Here is an 18,952-nt window from a genome sequence, read left to right on the forward strand (position 1 = left end):
TGGATTGTGAAATTTTGATCTGCTTCAAATCTTTGACCATGCAGTGGCTTTGGGCCTCCGCCATAAGACTGCTTATAAAGTGTAACAATGAATAATAAAAACCTCACAAAAGTAACTGGACTTTGCCTGAAACAAGCATTTTATCAAATTAGTTCTCATAATAAATCTGAAAGCAGAAAAAATAAACAGAATAATTTACATGAAAAAGGTGCACTGGAAATCGTGCCAATGTTATTCATTATTTTTCTTTGTGCCGCGTTATTACTCTTTATTCAAGGGTGAAACCAATTGCACTTAAGGTAATAGGAAAGGAAGGAATCAATATTTGGCAATTTCTCAATAGTCTTTGTTTCAAAGTTTTTTTTTGTTTTTTTTTATTGTTTTTTTTTTGTATTTTTATGCTTTTTCTTCTCCCGGTTGGTCGCGTTTAGCAGTTAGTAGTCTCTGGTTTATCTGAACAATGAAGGTTGGAGCTTCTTCTGATTGTCAAAGGCATCAACGATTTTGGTTAAGGAGCAAAGTCCCGTGTAGCTGTATCAAGGCTTCCAAAAGAACACAAATCATTTGAAGTAGTCCACTATTCTCATCTGGACCCTGTCCCACCACCTTTTGGATCTCATGTGAGATGTGGCAACATCTTTAAGGATAGTGGTCCTCTTCTCCTGATGTGATGGACGTTAAGAACACAAGAGTTCAGGCTCACAATCTCTGACTAGAAAAGTGCCAGTCTTGTTCTTTGTCCTCCAGGCAATGTGACGAGAAGCCTAGTCTCCACATATGTCTGCTTACTAGAGCAAGTAGAGATATCTGTCTCTAAGTGTTCCAAGAAAGTTCTGAATTTTAGGCATTAACAAGCGCACACCACGAGTCCTGACGGAGAGGAACGCTGAGTCCCGAATGTTGGTTCAGTGTTGGACTAAACGGATATTCATCAGAAATATATTTTAGCTCGTGAGACCCGGTTACAATTTCATCTGCATGGCTTTGACCCTAGAAATTAAACAAAACAATGCATGAGAGTGCGGAACCTCCAGTCCAGCAAGCAGTTCGAACTGTTTTCCAACAGTGTTTAAGAAGACCAATGGGATATGTTTCTGGAAAAGTATAATGTTACAAGTTATATATACTAGATTCCTTGATAGGGCATTAATCCAGGGAACTAGTCTGATTGCCGTATGTGGGGTCGGGAAGGAATTTTTTTCCCCATGGTGGAGCTTACTGTTTGCCACATGGGGTTTTTTTGCCTTCCCCTGGATCAACATGTTAGGGCATGTTAGGCTATGGGTTGAACTAGATGGACTTAAAGTCTTCCTTCAACCTTAATAACTATGTAACTATATACCCACCCTGTGTGATCTCCTTATTGGACCATTGATTACCAACCTATCACTCAGTGAATTTTTTTCTTACCTGGGAGCCGGGTCCTATTGACTGTCCTGGGTACTGTGCAGATAGCGTTGGCTCTGTTTTTAATACCGGAGTGGTGTCTGTTGTAACTGATGATGGCGAGGTGTTTGCAGAAGTGTTTGGCCCTGTAAGAGATGCCAACATGATAAAACTATGGATGTGAGTCGATAAACACTTTATAATTTACTGTGATACATTTAGCTCTCAAAGTTAATTGTGCTGCCCACACAAGTGATGCCATTTGCGGAGCCGCGCTGGTCTCTAAACATTGGGTATTCTTACAAAGTGCACTGACAGTGCGCTCTCTTGCCGGCTCATTACTTCTGATCTGAGCTGGTGACAGAGCGCACTGTCACTGTAGATAGTGAAAAGAATCTACTGAGCATATGTTGGAATTGACAGCTGACACATGCTCAATATTGCATGGACTAGCCCAGCCTTTGAAATGACGGTCACGGATAACACTTCATTTCAGGGAGGGAGCAGAGGCTGAGGTAGTGATAGCATCCTCTGCCTCCTAATGATGCTTCCTTTGAATATCCAAGCATGCACATGGATTCTCAAAGAAAGCATCAACAAGAGGAAGTAGTAAAAAGAATAATAAAGCAGTTAGATAATGTAGCGAGGGAAAGATAGGGAATTTTTAATTAAAGTGTATTAGAAAAAGGATTAAATTATGATATTAAATAGATAGGAATTTAGGATTAAAGTTTAGTTTTTGTTTTGGACCACTCCTTTAATCATTAGGGCTATGGAATTGTACAATAACTACTAGTTGGTCTTTTTTATTACCTGTTGTTTTCCCTTTAACATTTTTGGGTTTCCTCTTTCGAGTTTGAATACTTTCTTTCTTCATGGCTAATGGACGAGGCACCTAGACAGAAACAGAATACATTTATTTATGGTTACTTATGCTTTATGTTGCTTTTGTTTTTAATTATTGAACCTTTTATTTCAAATAATACTGTGTCCTTACCCCATGCAGCTTCATGTACAGACCACACGCATTACACACAGGTTCTCCCTCAGAGTTTCGCCTCCATAAGGTTGTAGTGGTTGTGTGGCAATTTGTACAGCAAAGTCCAGCCCGTCTGGAGGAAGACTGCAATGAAAGAGTAAGGTCTGGGTCACAAAAAAGCCACTTGGGTACTTTGCTGTGCTTAGTGATTATGATGATGCCCCAAGGTGGAACATTTCCTATGGGTATTACTTCTACTTTTTTTTTTTTTTTTTTGCACATACTCACCGTCGCCCCCTGCCGTGTAATACATTTTACATACAGTAAGTTGCTAATACTGGGGAAACTGCCCATAACTTTGGCATTTCTTCTATAAAAGCACAAAGTGGTTAGTAAGACTAAGCGCTGAAGTAGATTATTTTCGGCCTTTATAAAAGATCATAAAGAAATAAGTAATTAGGACTTAATGGATGTGTCCATCATAAGAATGGAAAAAATTATGGTGGTAGGGAGAGAGGAAAGTAAAATTCCCTCAGCGGTCATGTAACACTCTAGCACCTAATTTTTCTGTGTGATTTTGCTATGGCAACACCCAGAAACATGGTGACCCTAAACAATGCTAAGGAGCTAAGGATGAGATCTTTTCTGCAGTGGAAATGGAGCAAAATAAAAGTAACTAAAGAACTGGAAAGAGTTGGGTTTTTCTTCTCCGTCTGCATTCACTTACCCACATATAACTTTTGATGAATTTGACGGACAGGCCTCGCCACATCCCGTCTGACTTTGAGTTGCACAAAATTTAGCAAAATTTTGCTTCAGAAAACTGTCGAAAAAAACCCTGGATGAATCGGGCCTCAGGTGACTAGAGGAAGATTATGTGATGAGGAGGCCACCTTGTAGGTCAGCGTTACTATGGCACCTGGTAATAGGCCTCAAAAATCACCTTAAAGATGTGATGGTATAGATGTACTGTAAGGGTACCTGCTTCTTGCAAGGGTTCCGACATGGTAAAAAATCTTACACATTGTTCCTGTAGGTGCTTGCTATGGCCAATAGCAATGATAATCCATTACTGGGTCCATGAATGGGTGGAATGAGTGTCCAGCTCTGTGGCTAATACAGTAATGGAGAATGTAGTGAAATGATTGTGGTGTTTATTTCTTTTCTTTATCTTGGAAGGTCTGCCATACTTCTCTGCCCAGTAAGGGTTAAGTCATTATTTCCTGGCAGCTCCAGAGCTGGAGACAGGCAGAGAAAGGCAGAGTCTCCATTAGCTGCTTCCAAAAATATTGTCTCTGAAAATGTTCCTCCCTAAATCCTAAATCTTGAGCGCTAGTGATGGACGATTGCAAGGCCCAGGGGCTTGTCAAGGACAGGAGAAGAACGATATTTTACTCCTTATTTCCTCTCAGTTTACTTTAAATGAAAGGGGCCGGTCACATTTCCCTGGCAACGTCCTGACCTCGTCTGGAAGAACCTCAGTCCCAAACTTTGAACTGTGCGGTTTATTTATATAGAAGAGAACTGTGCCATGTTTCATCACGGAAGAGGATTTTCAATGTTCTGTTTTATCTTTGGTTTATGGAGTAATTATATGTGTATGTACAGAAAATAACATTTCTTGTAAAAAAGATTGGATGATTAGAGACTAAATTACCTGAAAACTCCATACTGTAGGTCATATTTAGCAGAAGAGGAGAAGCACCTCACATCTAAAGCTGAATCACCACAGCCTCATAATGTCAGTATGGGAAAATTAGAATAATTGAGGAAGCGAAAAATGAATAATAACCGATTAAAGGGAACCTGTCATGTAAAAAAAACACTATTAACCTGCAGATATGAGGTTAATCTGCAGGTTACTAGAGTTCTGAACCTGCCCGGCACCAGCACTTAGATCCCAGGATCTTCCAGGAGGAAATGAACATTATCCTTCCTGGCAGCCTCAAGCTTTCAGTCACAGGGGTGGGCCGGCGCTGCTTCAGTCACCGCTCAGTGCATAGTGAGCAGCAGCTGAAACCACGCCCTGACACTGACTGACAGCCAGCTCAGAATTAGAGACAGCTGTCAGTCATGCCAGGGAGTGGTTCTCGAAATTGGTGGTGGTCACAGTGGTTGGACCCCAGCGACCAGGAGGATAACTCCTATGGAATGGATAAGGGAGAGCTTTCAAACTTGCTTAAAATCATCTTTATCATCAGCACATTGCCCCCTGCAAAATGGAGATGTGCTGCTGAGAGAATGATATTCTATGAGCACAAAACGATCATATTAACTGTGCACATAGAATTGAGGACAGTCTAAATTAGGTAACTTCCAATTAGTGCACATGTAGCCAATCGGTGGCCATTTGACGGCTGTGGTTGACATATGTAAACCCAGCTTTTGAGGTAAGGCCTGTTTCACACCATGTTTTTGTGGTGTAGTTGATCATGTATCTGTTTGTACTGTAAAAAAATATTTAACTGAATACTTGTTTGAACAGAAGAATATAATGAATGGAAAAACGTTTGTCAAATTTGCATCAGTTTGACTACATTTGTGCACATATTCGCACAGATTGGTGTAGTTTCAGGATGCCAAAAACACTGTCTATTGTGCTTTTTAATCCTAAAAAAACAGATGGAAAAAGTATCCATTGTTGATATTGTTGCAGTATATTGGAGGTTTTTTCATGTTTGCCTCAATTTTCATCCATTTTTTCATGTTTTTTTTCCCGAGAAAGTCATATGATTTCTTGACCCTTTCCCTGTGTCGTTTAAAATAAAAGCAATTTTTTATTCAAGTTGATGTAAATGAATGTAACATATAACAACAATAAAACAGATATACAGTACCTGCTTTAAAGGCCATCTGGCAGTATGATCAACCATTCTAAGCAGTCTATATGGGCATGTAGGTCATAGGACGCTAGATAAAATGATACCATGATATCCATTTTTTTTTAATATTTGTAAATGAGTTGTTGAGATCTATGGGCGGGACAGAGATCTCCCTGAGAATCTGCATACAGAGCTTATTTTAAAGTGAACCTGTCACTAGGTTTGGCCGATAAGAGATATCAATTTTCAGGGCTGCTATACAGCATTCTATAATGCTGTAGATCTGCCCCCAACCCGACCTGCAACAGAAGTAAAATAACTTTTATTATACTCACCTGCATGGTGGTCCGGTCCGATGGGTGTCGCTGGTCTTGGTCCGGCGCCTCCCATCTTCTTACAATCCCCGTCCTCCTGTTTACTTAGTGTGGATGACACGTCCCTTCGTCATCCACACAGTCTCCTTGGCAGAGCGCTCCTGCGCAGGCACACTTCTCTGCCCTGTCGAGGGCAGAGCAAAGTACTGCAGTGTGCATGCGCTGTGTCTCTTTGACCTTTCCCGGCACCTGTGCACTGCAATACTTTGCTTTCCCTCAGAGAAGTGTGCCTGCGCAGGAGCGCAGTGCTGAGGAGACCCGTCATCCACATGAAGCAAGCAGGAGGACGGCATTGCAAGAAGAATGAAGGCGCCGGACCAAAACCAGAAACGCCCATCGGACCAGACCGCCCCGCAGGTGAGTATAATAAAAGTTATTTTTCTTCTCTTACAGGTTGGATTAGTGGCTTATATACATCATTATAGAATGCTGTATATCAGCCCTGAAAGGTGATGGCTGTATCTCTTATTGGCCTAACCTGGTGAGAGGTTCCCTTTAAATGAAGGAGGCTTTACCAGTGTGAGAACTACATGTCTCACACTGGTATCTCTCCCCACCTCCTTTAATTTTAATAATCTCTGGAGGCAGACTCTCATGCAGATCAGTGTCCGGTCCATAGATCTGAACAGCTCATTTACATATTAAGAAAGATGTGGATTTCTTTGGAATAAGATATCTGATCACAGATATAAGGTATCATTTTATTCAGCTTCATATGACCTACGTGCCCATATAGATGACTTTGTAGGGTTAATCCTACTAATAAGTTCTGTTTCAAATGCATCTGTTTGCAAAAGTTTTTCAACAGATCAAGTTTTTTTGCTTACATCATAAAAATGTGGTGTGAACCAAGACTAAGAGGTTAACCGAAACTGCCTATGATCCAAGTCACTGCTGCCTATGATCCAAGTCAGAGCTGGGTAGATTTCTGCCCATATCGAGCGCCAATCAATGAAAAAGCAAATCAATCGCTGATCACTTAAGGCCGGTTTACACAAGCCAATGCAAACTGTATAGAGGAGAATAATATTAATACTATCATTCAGTCTGCATACAGTTTGCATGTTCTCGGCAGCACACTCCCACCTGGCCACAGTGATTTTATGCCCACGTAAGTGACCCATTTTGATCAGTCATCTGCTGATTGCCAACATGTTTCTATTGCCCAGTGATCGGGAATGAGCATTCTTACAATTCTGATTATGGGCCGGTGTAAAGGGGCATTTGCTCTTATATTTGAACAGTTGCCTTTTCTCAGCAATGGACTTGCAGTGGGTATGAAAAATATTATCCTGTGTAACACGGAGTGAAATGTTTCGCTTAGAATCAAACAGCGAAATACCAGAACGATGACTATAAATACACATCTATAAATGAACCGAAGACATCACTGAACGTGCACTAACCCTCTGTGAACGACCCTTCGAATATGATCCCCTCCCCTACAAAGTAGTCGAAAGTTCACTGGTCTCCCTGCACGGTATAGGACCATCCGTCAGCTGAGCGGTACTGTAATGTGAAGATCTGAACCCTCTACTAGAAATTGCTTCGCATTAATAAGTTTGTTTGCCAAAGATATTTCCAAACTAACAAATTGTTTCCTATAAAGCGATTTCAGATGTCACCGCTATGGAAGACGAGCAGTCAGGGCCAAAACCCAAAGAGTTTTATTACTAAGAGAATCTTTAAATGGATGAATGAAAATCTAAGATGTTATGTTATCCTTGTCCAGCATCTGGAGCTGGGGGGTTACACAAGTTTTGACCTTAATTAAAGCAATATAATTCATTATAGGGATGCTGGGTACAGTGAGATATATAATGGGACAAATCAAATTCTTATAGAAAATTGGGCCCACAGCAACCAATGAGAACTCAGATCTTAATTGTTAACTTGCGCAGAACAATTTAAAGCTGCACAGTGATTGGTTGCATGTGTGGTGGCTCTCTACACACAGCAGAATCTGTAAAAGCACTTGGAATTAGTGGAGCTATAAAAGCGAGTAAAATAAATAAATATTACTTAGCCAGCATCCTCTAAAAGAGGTGGCCAGAACTGTCAATCTCTGACAGCAGCATTTAAATGGAACACCTGACGCTGCTCGTGCGTATCGTATTTCATTAACCCTTAACTGATAGGTTAATATAGTAGCCAGGGCCTGCTGCAGACCCTCATCGCTGCCATCTTGGTACTCCTATGAAGCTCAGCTGTACATAGGTGCCTTCGATTTTCACTATATTGTATACTGCAATACTGGACCAATGGACGATCACAGGTTCAAGTCACCAAAGGGGAGTAATAGATAATGTTGAAAAATAAAATATATATGTATATAAAAACTGAAATCATCCCTTTACCTCCATTAAAAATAAAGAATGGGAAAAAACATATTTGGTATCACAAAGTCTGGAAAAGTCAAATCTATCTAAATATAGAATTAATTAACCCCCCAATAAACACTGTAAAGAGAAAAAAACCTAAACACCAGAATAACATTTTTCTCACCTCCCTAAAAAATGCAATAAAAAGCAAAATGTTGTATATATTGGTGTCAATGATAAATCATCAACTCACAAAAAACAAGCCCTCAACAGAAAAGTAAAAATGTTTTGGATCTTGGAAAATAGCGTCACAAACCAGCAAAATGTTTTGCCATCACATAAATAGAAAATTAATCTATGCAAGCTTATTATCCCCAAAATCGCTCTGACCTGGACAATCATGTTTCCAAGTTATTTTATAAATTAAAAAAAAAATAAAAAATATATATATATATATATATATATATATATATATACACACTGTATATATATATATAGCAGAATTGCATTTATTCACCATTTCATCACACTTGGAATTTTACAATACATTATATGATAAAATGAAAGTTGTCATTCAAAACTACAGCTTTTTCTGCAAAAAAAAACAAGCCCTCATATGGCTATGTCGACAATAGAATAAAAAATGTATGGCTCTTGGAAGCAGGGGGGGAAAAGAAGAAAGGTCAAAGACAGAAAGGGTTAATAGAGGAGGACTATTAGGGTATGTGCACACTTTGCAGATTTTGCTGCGGATTTTTCCGCAGCGGATTTGGAAAAACCGCATTGAAAAACCGCTGCGGTTTTCCCTGCGGATTTTCCTGCGGTTTCTTCTGCTGATTCCTCTGCAGGTTTTCAACAGCACTTTCCTATTGGTGCATGTTGAAAACCGCTGTGGAATCCGCAGAAAGAAGTGACATGCTCCTTCTTTTTTTCCGCAGCAATTCCGCGCGGTTTTTAAAGGGATTTTCCGCAAAGTGGGAACAGCGTTTTTTGTTTTCCATAGGGTAACATTGTACTGTACCCTGCATGGAAAACTGCTGCGGATCCGCAGCGGCAAATCCGCTGCGGATCCGCAGCAAAAAACGCAAAGTGTGAACATAGCCTTATTTGTTGGTATGGGGCTCATGTAGGCATTAGTGATGAGCAAATGTGCTTGGAGAAGGTGTTATCTGAGCATGCTCAGGTGCTAACCGATTGTCTTCGGCATGCTCGAAAAATATGTTTGAGTCCCCGTGGCTGCATGTCTTGCGGTTCTTCGACAGCCACAGCACATGCAGAGATTGCCTGTTTGTTAGGTAATCCCTGCATGTGTTGCATCTTTTAAACAACCACGAAACATGGAGGTGCTGGGCCTCTAACATATTTTTCGAGAATGCTGAAGATACTCAGTTAGCACCTGAACATGCTCAGATAACACCTTATCCCAGCACATTTGAACATCACTAGCTGGCATCCCAATTTCTCCCCATATTATGCCCCTTCATTATCTCTTGAAGCAATGCTCGTTAATGTGCTGCATGAAGAGGAAAGCTACTATTTTTAAGAAAAAAATATGTTTTCTGCAGGAACAAAAATACAAGATGAGCCCATTGATTCTAAAGGAACCATATTATGGATTTATGCCAATTCAAGAAATGATTTAGCATATTGCAGGTATTATCTAACTACTACAGTGTACACAGAGCAAAGATGGCTGCAATATTAATATCTAAATGGGGCCCCAATATGGAGCAGCTTCATAAGACAACTCCATAGTTACCTAGGTCCATCAAGTTCAACCTTTCTCCACCAATTGTACATTTTTTCTTCCCCTTTATTTACTAGCATAATTCTAATGGAAAAGAGGAGCCCATCAACCACTGGGAAGCAGAACTTCCTGTGCTAACCAGGAGTGGAAACCCTCCTTCCCCTTGTGTAAAAGCTGCTGTCTCTTTCCCCATGGTACGTATAGCCTTCTAAAAATAATTAAAAGGATGAAATGCATTGCAAATCCTCAGCAAAGAAAACACGTAAAAGCTATGCCATCATTCAGTATCTCATTGCTGCTCCCATAGAGATATGCAGGGTCTCTCCCAGTCATCAAATTCCACTGAGTGTGAATTGGCTTTATAACACTGCTATCATCTCAGGACCACCTCAGACCCCCTGTTCTCTCAGCCAGTCACTATCAAGTGCTGCTGCCATCTACATTGCTGAATTCTCTGGGTACAAAGTTCTGCTCTATTCATGTTGCAGTCATTTATAATGTGCCATGCCAATAGCTCGGCTTCGTCAGTCCTGACCGCTGCACCCTGTATGTAAGTAAAGCCATGTATAAATGACCTGCGCTGTATGGTTCCTTCCATATTACACAAGGCCCACATGTTACCCTTCTGTTAACGCCTCTTTCTGTTTGCCGATGACTGTGTGCACTATATGTATCACACGCTCCGATTCCTCTTATCCCTGAAGTGCTGGAGGCATCCATGCATTATATCTGGTATCATTACATCCCTTCCATCTAAATACATAACATAATTCTGCATTCATGTCTTTATTCTGCAACCAGTCTATATACACATGAGAGAGAAGTCTGCCAAACCCAATAGTTTCAATTGAATTATCATCAGTCTAATGTGTATAGGGATTTCCCGATAGCCCCCCAAAATGATTCCGGGGTAAAGCAGGATGGGGCATATTGAATTTCATCTTTGATCCTTTGTTCTCAGGGAATATAAGTCACAGCCAGAACTGTGTGAACAGAAGCTAATTCCACTCTCCCCATTGAAAACAAATGTACGCTGAGTCAAACTGAGCAGGCATGTGTACAGGGTGGTCGAGATTCAACTTTTCTGGCTTTCAATGTGCAAATTGAGGAGATCTTGTAAGGGCTTGGGAGGGTTAAATATAACAGCCATGTACAATTTGGGATGACCCAACAGGAACCCTCAGTGACAAGTCCTAAAACGTAACTTTTATTATGGACTAAAATAGTGGGGTAAAACTAAACATGAAATCTTCTGTCCCTATATTGCCTAAAGAATTCTAATATAATGTAGAGGCGATTGCCAAATATCACTTAGTGTCACCCCGGGGTGTCAACATTATCGGGTAAACAGGACAGTTTTTCCTACAGCACATGTCCCCCCAACATGTTTCACCTCGGATGCGGGGTCATCAGGGGATGGGACTATGGTTTGAATTTTATGACTTTCTTAGGCCACAAGTCTCAAACTATTATATTAGATGTGCAAACTAAAAAAAATTAAGCAACTTTAGCAAGTCTTAAATAAAAAAAACTACCATTTTGTGCCTACAGCTTCTATGCAGACCTTTGTGTCCCCATAGCTAGCAGTCACGTGTTGCTCTACTACCTCTACCCCCTATCCTTTGGGTATCCTTTGTATGTATGTAGTCTTTTATCATGAAGATACATTTGTCTGTATAGGATCTGTATACACATAACTGTAGGGTATTTTTTGTCATTTATTTTTTTGCGACATTCTACATTAGGGTGCAGTCAGACGTAAGTATAAATTGGACCACGATCGGAGCGCAGAGCACGGACTGGCCGGTGGCTCCTCGAGCGTGACAACTGCATAGAAACACATGTCAAGGTCCAATTTACATGGCGATCTGACTGCACCCTTAGGGCTCATTTCCACTTGCAAGAAAAACGGACGAGTGCAATCCGATAAAAAATCGGATTGCACTCGGACCAATGTTATTCAATAGGTGACATCTCATTTGTGATTTTTTTTCAGCCGAAATCGGACTGAGAAAAAAATCGCAGCATGCTGCGATTCGCTGCGAGTCTCAGACGAGACTCACCAATGCAAGTCAATGGGTGCGAGAAAAAAACGCACGGAATACGGACCATCTGTATTCCGTCCGTTTTTAACGGATACCTTACCATTCTGTGGCATAGAACACTGTAAATGGTCCTGTAAATGACTGTATAAAAATAGTTGCAGAGAAAAAAAACGGATTGCATACGGATGTAAAATGGATGGTGCGGTTAAAAAATCGCATTGAACTGGCATGACAAACGCATACTTTTCATCCCTTTTTTTCGGTCCAGATTACAGACCGTTTTTTTTCTCGCAAGTGGAAATGAGCCCTAAGGCTGGGGTCACACATGGCGTAAGAAAATACGCCACGTATTATACGTCCGTACTACGGCCGTAATACGGAGAAATGTCCCCAAAATATTGATCCGTAGTCAGGGTGTTTCAGCGTATTTTGCGCATGGCATCCTCCGTATGTAATCCGTATGGCATCCGTACTGCGAGATTTTCGCGCAGGCTTGCAAAACCGACATCTAATGGATTTATGTGCTCAAATGTTCATTAAAACATATATACAGTATATATATATATATGTCATTGAGACACATATATATATAGTCTGTATTTATATTTCATTCAGCGCGATATCTGTGAACAGCCGGTAATTCAATTGCCGGCTTTTCATTTCTCCTGCACAAACCCGACAGGATATGAGACATGGTTTACATACAGTAAACCATCTCATATCCCCTTTTTTTTGCATATTCCACACTACTAATGTTAGTAGTGTGTATGTGCAAAATTTCAGCGCTGTAGCTGCTAAAATAAAGGGTTAAATGGCGGAAAAAATTGGCGTGGGCTCCCGCGCAATTTTCTCCGCCAGAATGGTAAAGCCAGTGACTGAGGGCAGATATTAATAGCCAGGAGAGGGTCCATGGTTATTGGCCCCCCCGTGGCTACAAACATCTGCCCCCAGCCACCCCAGAAAAGGCACATCTGGAAGATGCGCCTATTCTGGCACTTGGCCACTCTCTTCCCACTCCCTGTAGCGGTGGGATATGGGGTAATGAAGGGTTAATGCCACCTTGCTATTGGAAGGTGACATTAAGCCAGATTAATAATGGAGAGGCGTCAATTATGACACCTATCCATTATTAATCCAATTGTATGAAAGGGTTAAAAAACACACACACACATGATTAAAAAGTATTTTAATGAAATAAACACAGCGGTTGTTGTAATAATTTATTGCTCTCTCAATCCATCAGGAACACCCTCGCTTGGCAACATAATAAACGCACAAGATACATACCTTCTGATGTACTGTCAGGTCCAACGATGTAATCCATCTGAAGGGGTTAACTAATATTACAGGCAGGAGCCCTGCTAAATGCAGCTGTGCTCCGTGCTTGTAATTCCCCTGCGAATGAATGAAATGTAGGTCATTGACCTACATTTCATTCATTCGCGGTGAGGCGCCCTCTGGTGGATGTTCTCATGAACTGCAGCCTGGGAACTTTTTCCCACGCTCCAGGTCATATGAGGACATCCACCAGGGGGCGCATCACCGCGAATGAATGAAATGTAGGTCAATGACCTACATTTCATTCATTCGCAGGGGAATTACAAGCACGGAGCACAGCTGCATTTAGCAGGGCTCCTGCCTGTAATATTAGTTAACCCCTTCAGATGGATTACATCGTTGGACCTGACAGTACATCAGAAGGTATGTATCTTGTGCGTTTATTATGTTGCCAAGCGAGGCTCTGCAAATGGATTTGAGAGAACAATAAATTATTACAACAACCGCTGTGTTTATTTCATTAAAATACTTATCAATCATGTGTGTGTGTGTTTTTTAACCCTTTCCAACAATTGGATTAATAATGGATAGGTGTCATAATTGACGCCTCTCCATCATTAATCTGGCTTAATGTCACCTTCCAATAGCAAGGTGGCATTAACCCTTCATTACCCCATATCCCACCGCTACAGGGAGTGGGAAGAGAGTGGCCAAGTGCCAGAATAGGCGCATCTTCCAGATGTGCCTTTTCTGGGGTGGCTGGGGGCAGATGTTTTTAGCCACGGGGGGGCCAATAACCATGGACCCTCTCCTGGCTATTAATATCTGCCGTCAGTCACTGGCTTTACCATTCTGGCGGAGAAAATTGCGCGGGAGCCCACGCCAATTTTTTCCGCCATTTAACCCTTTATTTTAGCAGCTACAGCGCTGAAATTTTGCACATACAGACTACTAACATTAGTAGTGTGGAATATGCAAAAAAAATGGGGATATGAGATGGTTTACTGTATGTAAACCATGTCTCATATCATGTCGGGTTTGTGAAGGAGAAATGAAAAGCCGGCAATTGAATTACCGACTTTTCACTAACACCGCTGCGTATTTCTCGCAAGTCACACTGCTGGTCCGTGTGGAATCCGTATTTTTCTCGCCCCCATAGACTTTCATTGGCGATTTTTTTGCGCAGTACGCTGACAAACGCAGCATGCTGCGATTTTGTACGCCCGTAGAAAGCCGTATAATACTGAACCGTAATATACGGCTAATAGGAGCAGCCCCATTGAGAATAATTGTGCCGTATGTTATGCGAGTTTTACGGACGTAGTTTCTGCGCTCTTACGTCCGTAAAACTCGCCAGTGTGACGCCGGCCTTAGTGTGAGAATTGGGCTGTATAAAAATAACTTTTCCTATCCCCTTAGTGACCAGGCCAAATTTTTCAAATCTGACGTGTCATGTTATGTGGCAATAACTCTGGAATGTTTCAACATATCCCAGTGAATTTGAGCCTATTTTTGCATAACACATTATATTTTATGATAAGGATAATTTTAGCTTGATATATTTTGCACTTATTTATAAAAATATCAGAAATTTGACAAAAAATTCTAAAAATATGAAACTTTCAAACTTGGAATGATTATGCCTTTAATCCAGATAGTCATACCACACAAAATACTTAATAAATAACATTTTCCTCATCTCTGCTTTACATCAGCACCATCTGTAAAATGCTCTTTTATTTTGTTAGAAACTTTGAAAATGTAGCAGTAATTTTTCATCTTTTCAGGAAAATTTTCAAAACTTATTTTTTTTAGAAACCTATTCAGTTTTAAATTAACTTTGGGGGACCTATAGATTGGGAAACCCACAAAAGTGATAGCCATATAAAAAAAATGCACCCCTCAAAAATTGCAGTCAGGTAGTTTATTAACCCTTACGGTGCTTTTCAGGAATAAATGCAAAGTGACATGACATAAGAAAAATGTTATTTTTGCCAACTAAATGTTTCTAACTTCTGAACAGGTCACTATAGCCAGCAGACTCTAAGGCCATAAATTGCCATGGCAAGCATCAGGACCACACAATCAGTATCCCAGGGTGCTGATGGAGTTAAAGAGGGAGCCCGCACACTGTTGTTAACCATCTAAATGCCATAGTCACTGTTGACGGCAACATCTAAGGGATTAAACAGTTATACATTGGGAGTCAGCTATTGTGTACAGCTGACAGCTGCTGCATTTTCACCCATCGAGGGACGCTATTCACATATATCTCAGGTCAGTTTTAAGTTATATTGATGGTCACTTAGGAGTTTTTAAAGGGGGTTTCCACTAGATTTTAAAGTTATCACTAGGAAGCCACCCTGCTGAAAGAAAAATAAAGAAATCATACTTACCATCGTAATCTGCCTCCCTCCAGTGTTGCTGCTCCAACAGTTTTCGTTGGATCGGAACTCATGACGTCCTGAACACCACCTGACCATGGAACCAATCAGTGACGGTTGTGGTTGCGATGTCATCTCTTCTGGTCCGGCAGAGACAGACAGCTGGAATGGGGTACAGATTACAATGGTAATTACTAGAGATGAGCAAATCGATTTTCAGGACCCTGGTCCAGTCGCCAGGTCAGTATTCAGTGGCCGGTGGACGAGAGCCTGGTGAACCTCAGCATACCTACATCCCCGGCTCCTCTTTTGATTAGTTGGCCTAGCATGACATCATTGCTTTGTGGAGTAACACACACAGGGAGCCAGCTAATCAAAAGAGGAGCCGGAAATGTGGGAGGTGGTTCTTGGGTCTCCAATCCAGCGGCCATTGAAAACTGATCTGGCAGCTGGACCAAGGTCCTGTGACTCAATTATCTCATCTCTACTAATTATGCTTTATTTCTGTTTCTCTTTTAGCAGTGAAGCTTCCCACTGATAAGTTTAAAAATATAGTGAAAACCCCCTTTAATAAAAGTAAAGGATGGGACTACAGCCATGATGTTAGGAGATTGTCAAAGCATCTTCTTCTCTGTACAGCCCAATACTCACACTTGTTATCTGAGTGTGGTCCGATTTTTTGCACGGACCCATAGCCATGAATGGCCGAGTGTGATCTGATAATCGGAAGCAACTTGTGCATGCTTCAAATCCCTGCCTTGGTTCACTAGGCCCAAGGAAAAAAAAAGTGGATATATGCATGGTCCCATAGAATAACATGGAGGCAAGTGCTACCAGTCAAAATGACGGATAGCACTCATCTGATTTTTACGATCGTCTGCCCTGGCCCTAATGATGGATGTGGCCAAAAAAAAATTACGCTACAGTTGTGTGTATCCAGCTCTTATGCAGACATATGTGCACCCAAAGGATAGGAGAGGGACGATGCAGAGAAACACATAGGTGCGAGCTCACCACTGAGTGCAAACCTTTAAAGGAATCTCATTTATAGCAGCAACAGAGAATTAAAAAACGGAGACTAAATGCACGATTTTTCTTGCAGATGTCTCCGCTGTGTAAATCTTTATCTTGTGATGGATTCTCCAGAAGCTGATAATAATGCCAGTAATACTCTGGAGAGAACGCGACTAACCGCTTTCAGAGAGTGCGGCTTACTCCCGAGCAGGGGCCCCCAATAACCCTTCATCCTCACACATCAAGCTCTATGGAGATCTCAGATCTTGCACCTCGCAGAAAATCTGACTTCTTGGTGTTAATCTAAAGCAAGTGTACTATAAAAGGTCTATGGAAGACGGCTTCCCCATATGGTGTTTAGAGGAAAAAGCTTCTGAAGACGACGAAAAGCGAACGTGCACCTGACCATATTTCTGATATGCATGGATTTGGAAATCTGGGGTCCATGTTGTATCTGTGTGTCTGATTTCCATCACATTCTGTATTACAGAGGTTTTCAGTCTATAATGGGACCGGTGGGTCTCCAGAGAGAGACATCCCACTCCAGGATCATCTTGTCCTTTGCATATGGTCATGAAAGTGGAATGGATGCCGTAGGACCCTTTTGAGGCAGTTATGGGTGCTGGCATAAAGCAGCATTATTTTTATCTGTACTCTTTGTATGCCAGTGTTCACGTGTCTATTATATCATACGGACATTACACAGGTGAAGTCCTGACTCTGTACATGACGATGAGCAGGGAGTAGTTTTCGATCTGTAGGACTCGCACTACCATAATAATTTAATAATGAGGATGAAATCTTGAATTTTTGCCGGTTGATAAAAGGGAAATAGGTAAAGGGATACAGTGGAATCAATGCCCTCCGGCTGTTAGGGGATGCTGGGAATTGCAGTTTTGTTAAGCCATATGTTGGAGACTACTACTTAAGATAATAAAAAAAATGATTGAATGGATTAAATAGTAAGAAATCTCTTACCAGTCTTTTCTGCGGCTTGATGAGCGGTCGGTTGATTCCATTCATCTTATGGTACAACCCGCAGGCGTTACACAGGTAGTGCCCGGTGCCATCTCTTCTCCACAAAGGGGTGGACATTGCTCCACAGTTCACGCATTCTCTTCCTTCGGCATGGAAATCTTCAAGGTATTCTATGGACAGAAATGCGATAATTAGTGATGAATGAAGAATGAGTAAATAGGTAAAAGTATCAAGATTTACAAAGCCAAAATACTACACTGGATGCCACTGTGACCTGGTTCTACTGAAGGGAACATAAATCACCAGAGAAGCCTATGCATTATGGCCGTAATACAGACCCTACAACTGTGCCCACTAAAGCCACCATATGATGAAATTATAGTAGCTTTAATAAGAAAAGATCTGTGAGAAATGGAAATGGTTAGCTGTGAAGATCCTCCTAATCAAGAACAAACTGAAGGGGATTTATCTGAACTTCTTCATAGTATGAAGCCATAATGCACCAAAATTACTAAACGGAGGAACATTATGAAAAGCACAGTCAATGGCAGCAGATTGGTGACAGCTTCCAGGTCTCAACATGAGAGTCCATGTCACTGAGAACAAATTACAAAGATGTCACATTATTAAGTTAAGTGATGATTAAGATAATGAAAGGTGTGCCCAAAAGACCCCAAATGTATTCACTTCACTGTAATGTACTCAAACTTCTGAATACAGGCACATAATAAAATGAACAGCCATCATCACTGTGAAGATTTCCTGATCGCAAATTATGGTCCATTCCACTGAGCAAAAAAGTGGATTAAAAATAGAAGTTACAGAATGAACAGAATAGTTGTGTGAGAAAAAGCCCTCCACATGAGTAAAAAAAGAAGTGAACACATAAAAGTACAATATTTAATATTATTCAGAACTTATGAGCTTCATTTGATCAGATTCCTCACTACAAAATTATTACTCATTTGCAGAAAATATTGTAGACAAGAACAATTAGTTATTTGTAAACGTTTAAACAATTTCTCACACATCTTTAAAACTAGTTATATAGATATAGTGAGTAGAGATAGACAGACAGAGATAGATAGATAGATCTATAGATCGATCGATAGATAGATAGATAGATAGATAGATAGATCTATAGATCGATAGGTAGATAGATAGATGATAGATAGGTAGATAGATGGATAGGTAGACAGATGGATAGGCAGATAGATAGATAATAGATAGATACTTCTTTCTGGTACCACAGACCTCCACATTACCTACAGGTCTAGGTTGCATTTCTAACCCAATCGTAAATAATTCTGGCAAATATAAGCAATGTTAAAATTTTCCATTAAATATTATGGGACATTTAACAGCGGAGAAATATTCAGAGACCAGAGTAACCCCTCTAGGGAATATACAACAAAACTGGCTGATGGTGGAAAATGAATGTTATATGTCCAATGGCAGTACAGCGTCACATGAACTGTCAGAGTTCAGGGCGATGAAGGATCGCTGTGTGACATGGGAATGTTACTGGATTCTGGGATCTGGTGGAGGTCGCCCCGTTTTGTGCTGCACAAGTTATGTTATTGCGCGGGGTTAATGTTTAATACGCGGTGTTGTTTTCTGATCT

General features: G+C 40.8%; 1 protein-coding gene across 2 annotated transcripts in view; it reads right to left on the bottom strand.

Moving 5' to 3' along the window:
- Positions 1 to 410: 410 nt before the first annotated feature.
- The window catches only part of GATA5 (GATA binding protein 5), a 33,184-nt gene continuing 14,642 nt past the window's right edge, over positions 411 to 18,952 (bottom strand). Inside the window, exons 3-8 of one of the 2 annotated variants that reach the window (XM_077252887.1) lie at positions 17,329 to 17,498; positions 15,349 to 15,498; positions 2,384 to 2,509; positions 2,200 to 2,281; positions 1,411 to 1,532; positions 411 to 990 (exon numbers count right to left, since the gene is read on the bottom strand). In XM_077252887.1, coding sequence (XP_077109002.1) covers positions 841 to 990; positions 1,411 to 1,532; positions 2,200 to 2,281; positions 2,384 to 2,509; positions 15,349 to 15,498; positions 17,329 to 17,498 — 800 coding nt within the window. In that variant the 3' untranslated portion in view covers positions 411 to 840. The remainder of the gene's footprint in view (positions 991 to 1,410; positions 1,533 to 2,199; positions 2,282 to 2,383; positions 2,510 to 15,348; positions 15,499 to 17,328; positions 17,499 to 18,952) is intronic. The other variant, XM_077252888.1, reaches the window with a different exon arrangement.

The sequence above is a fragment of the Ranitomeya variabilis genome, chromosome 4 (assembly GCF_051348905.1).
Source record: "Ranitomeya variabilis isolate aRanVar5 chromosome 4, aRanVar5.hap1, whole genome shotgun sequence".
Classification (NCBI taxonomy): domain Eukaryota; kingdom Metazoa; phylum Chordata; class Amphibia; order Anura; family Dendrobatidae; genus Ranitomeya; species Ranitomeya variabilis.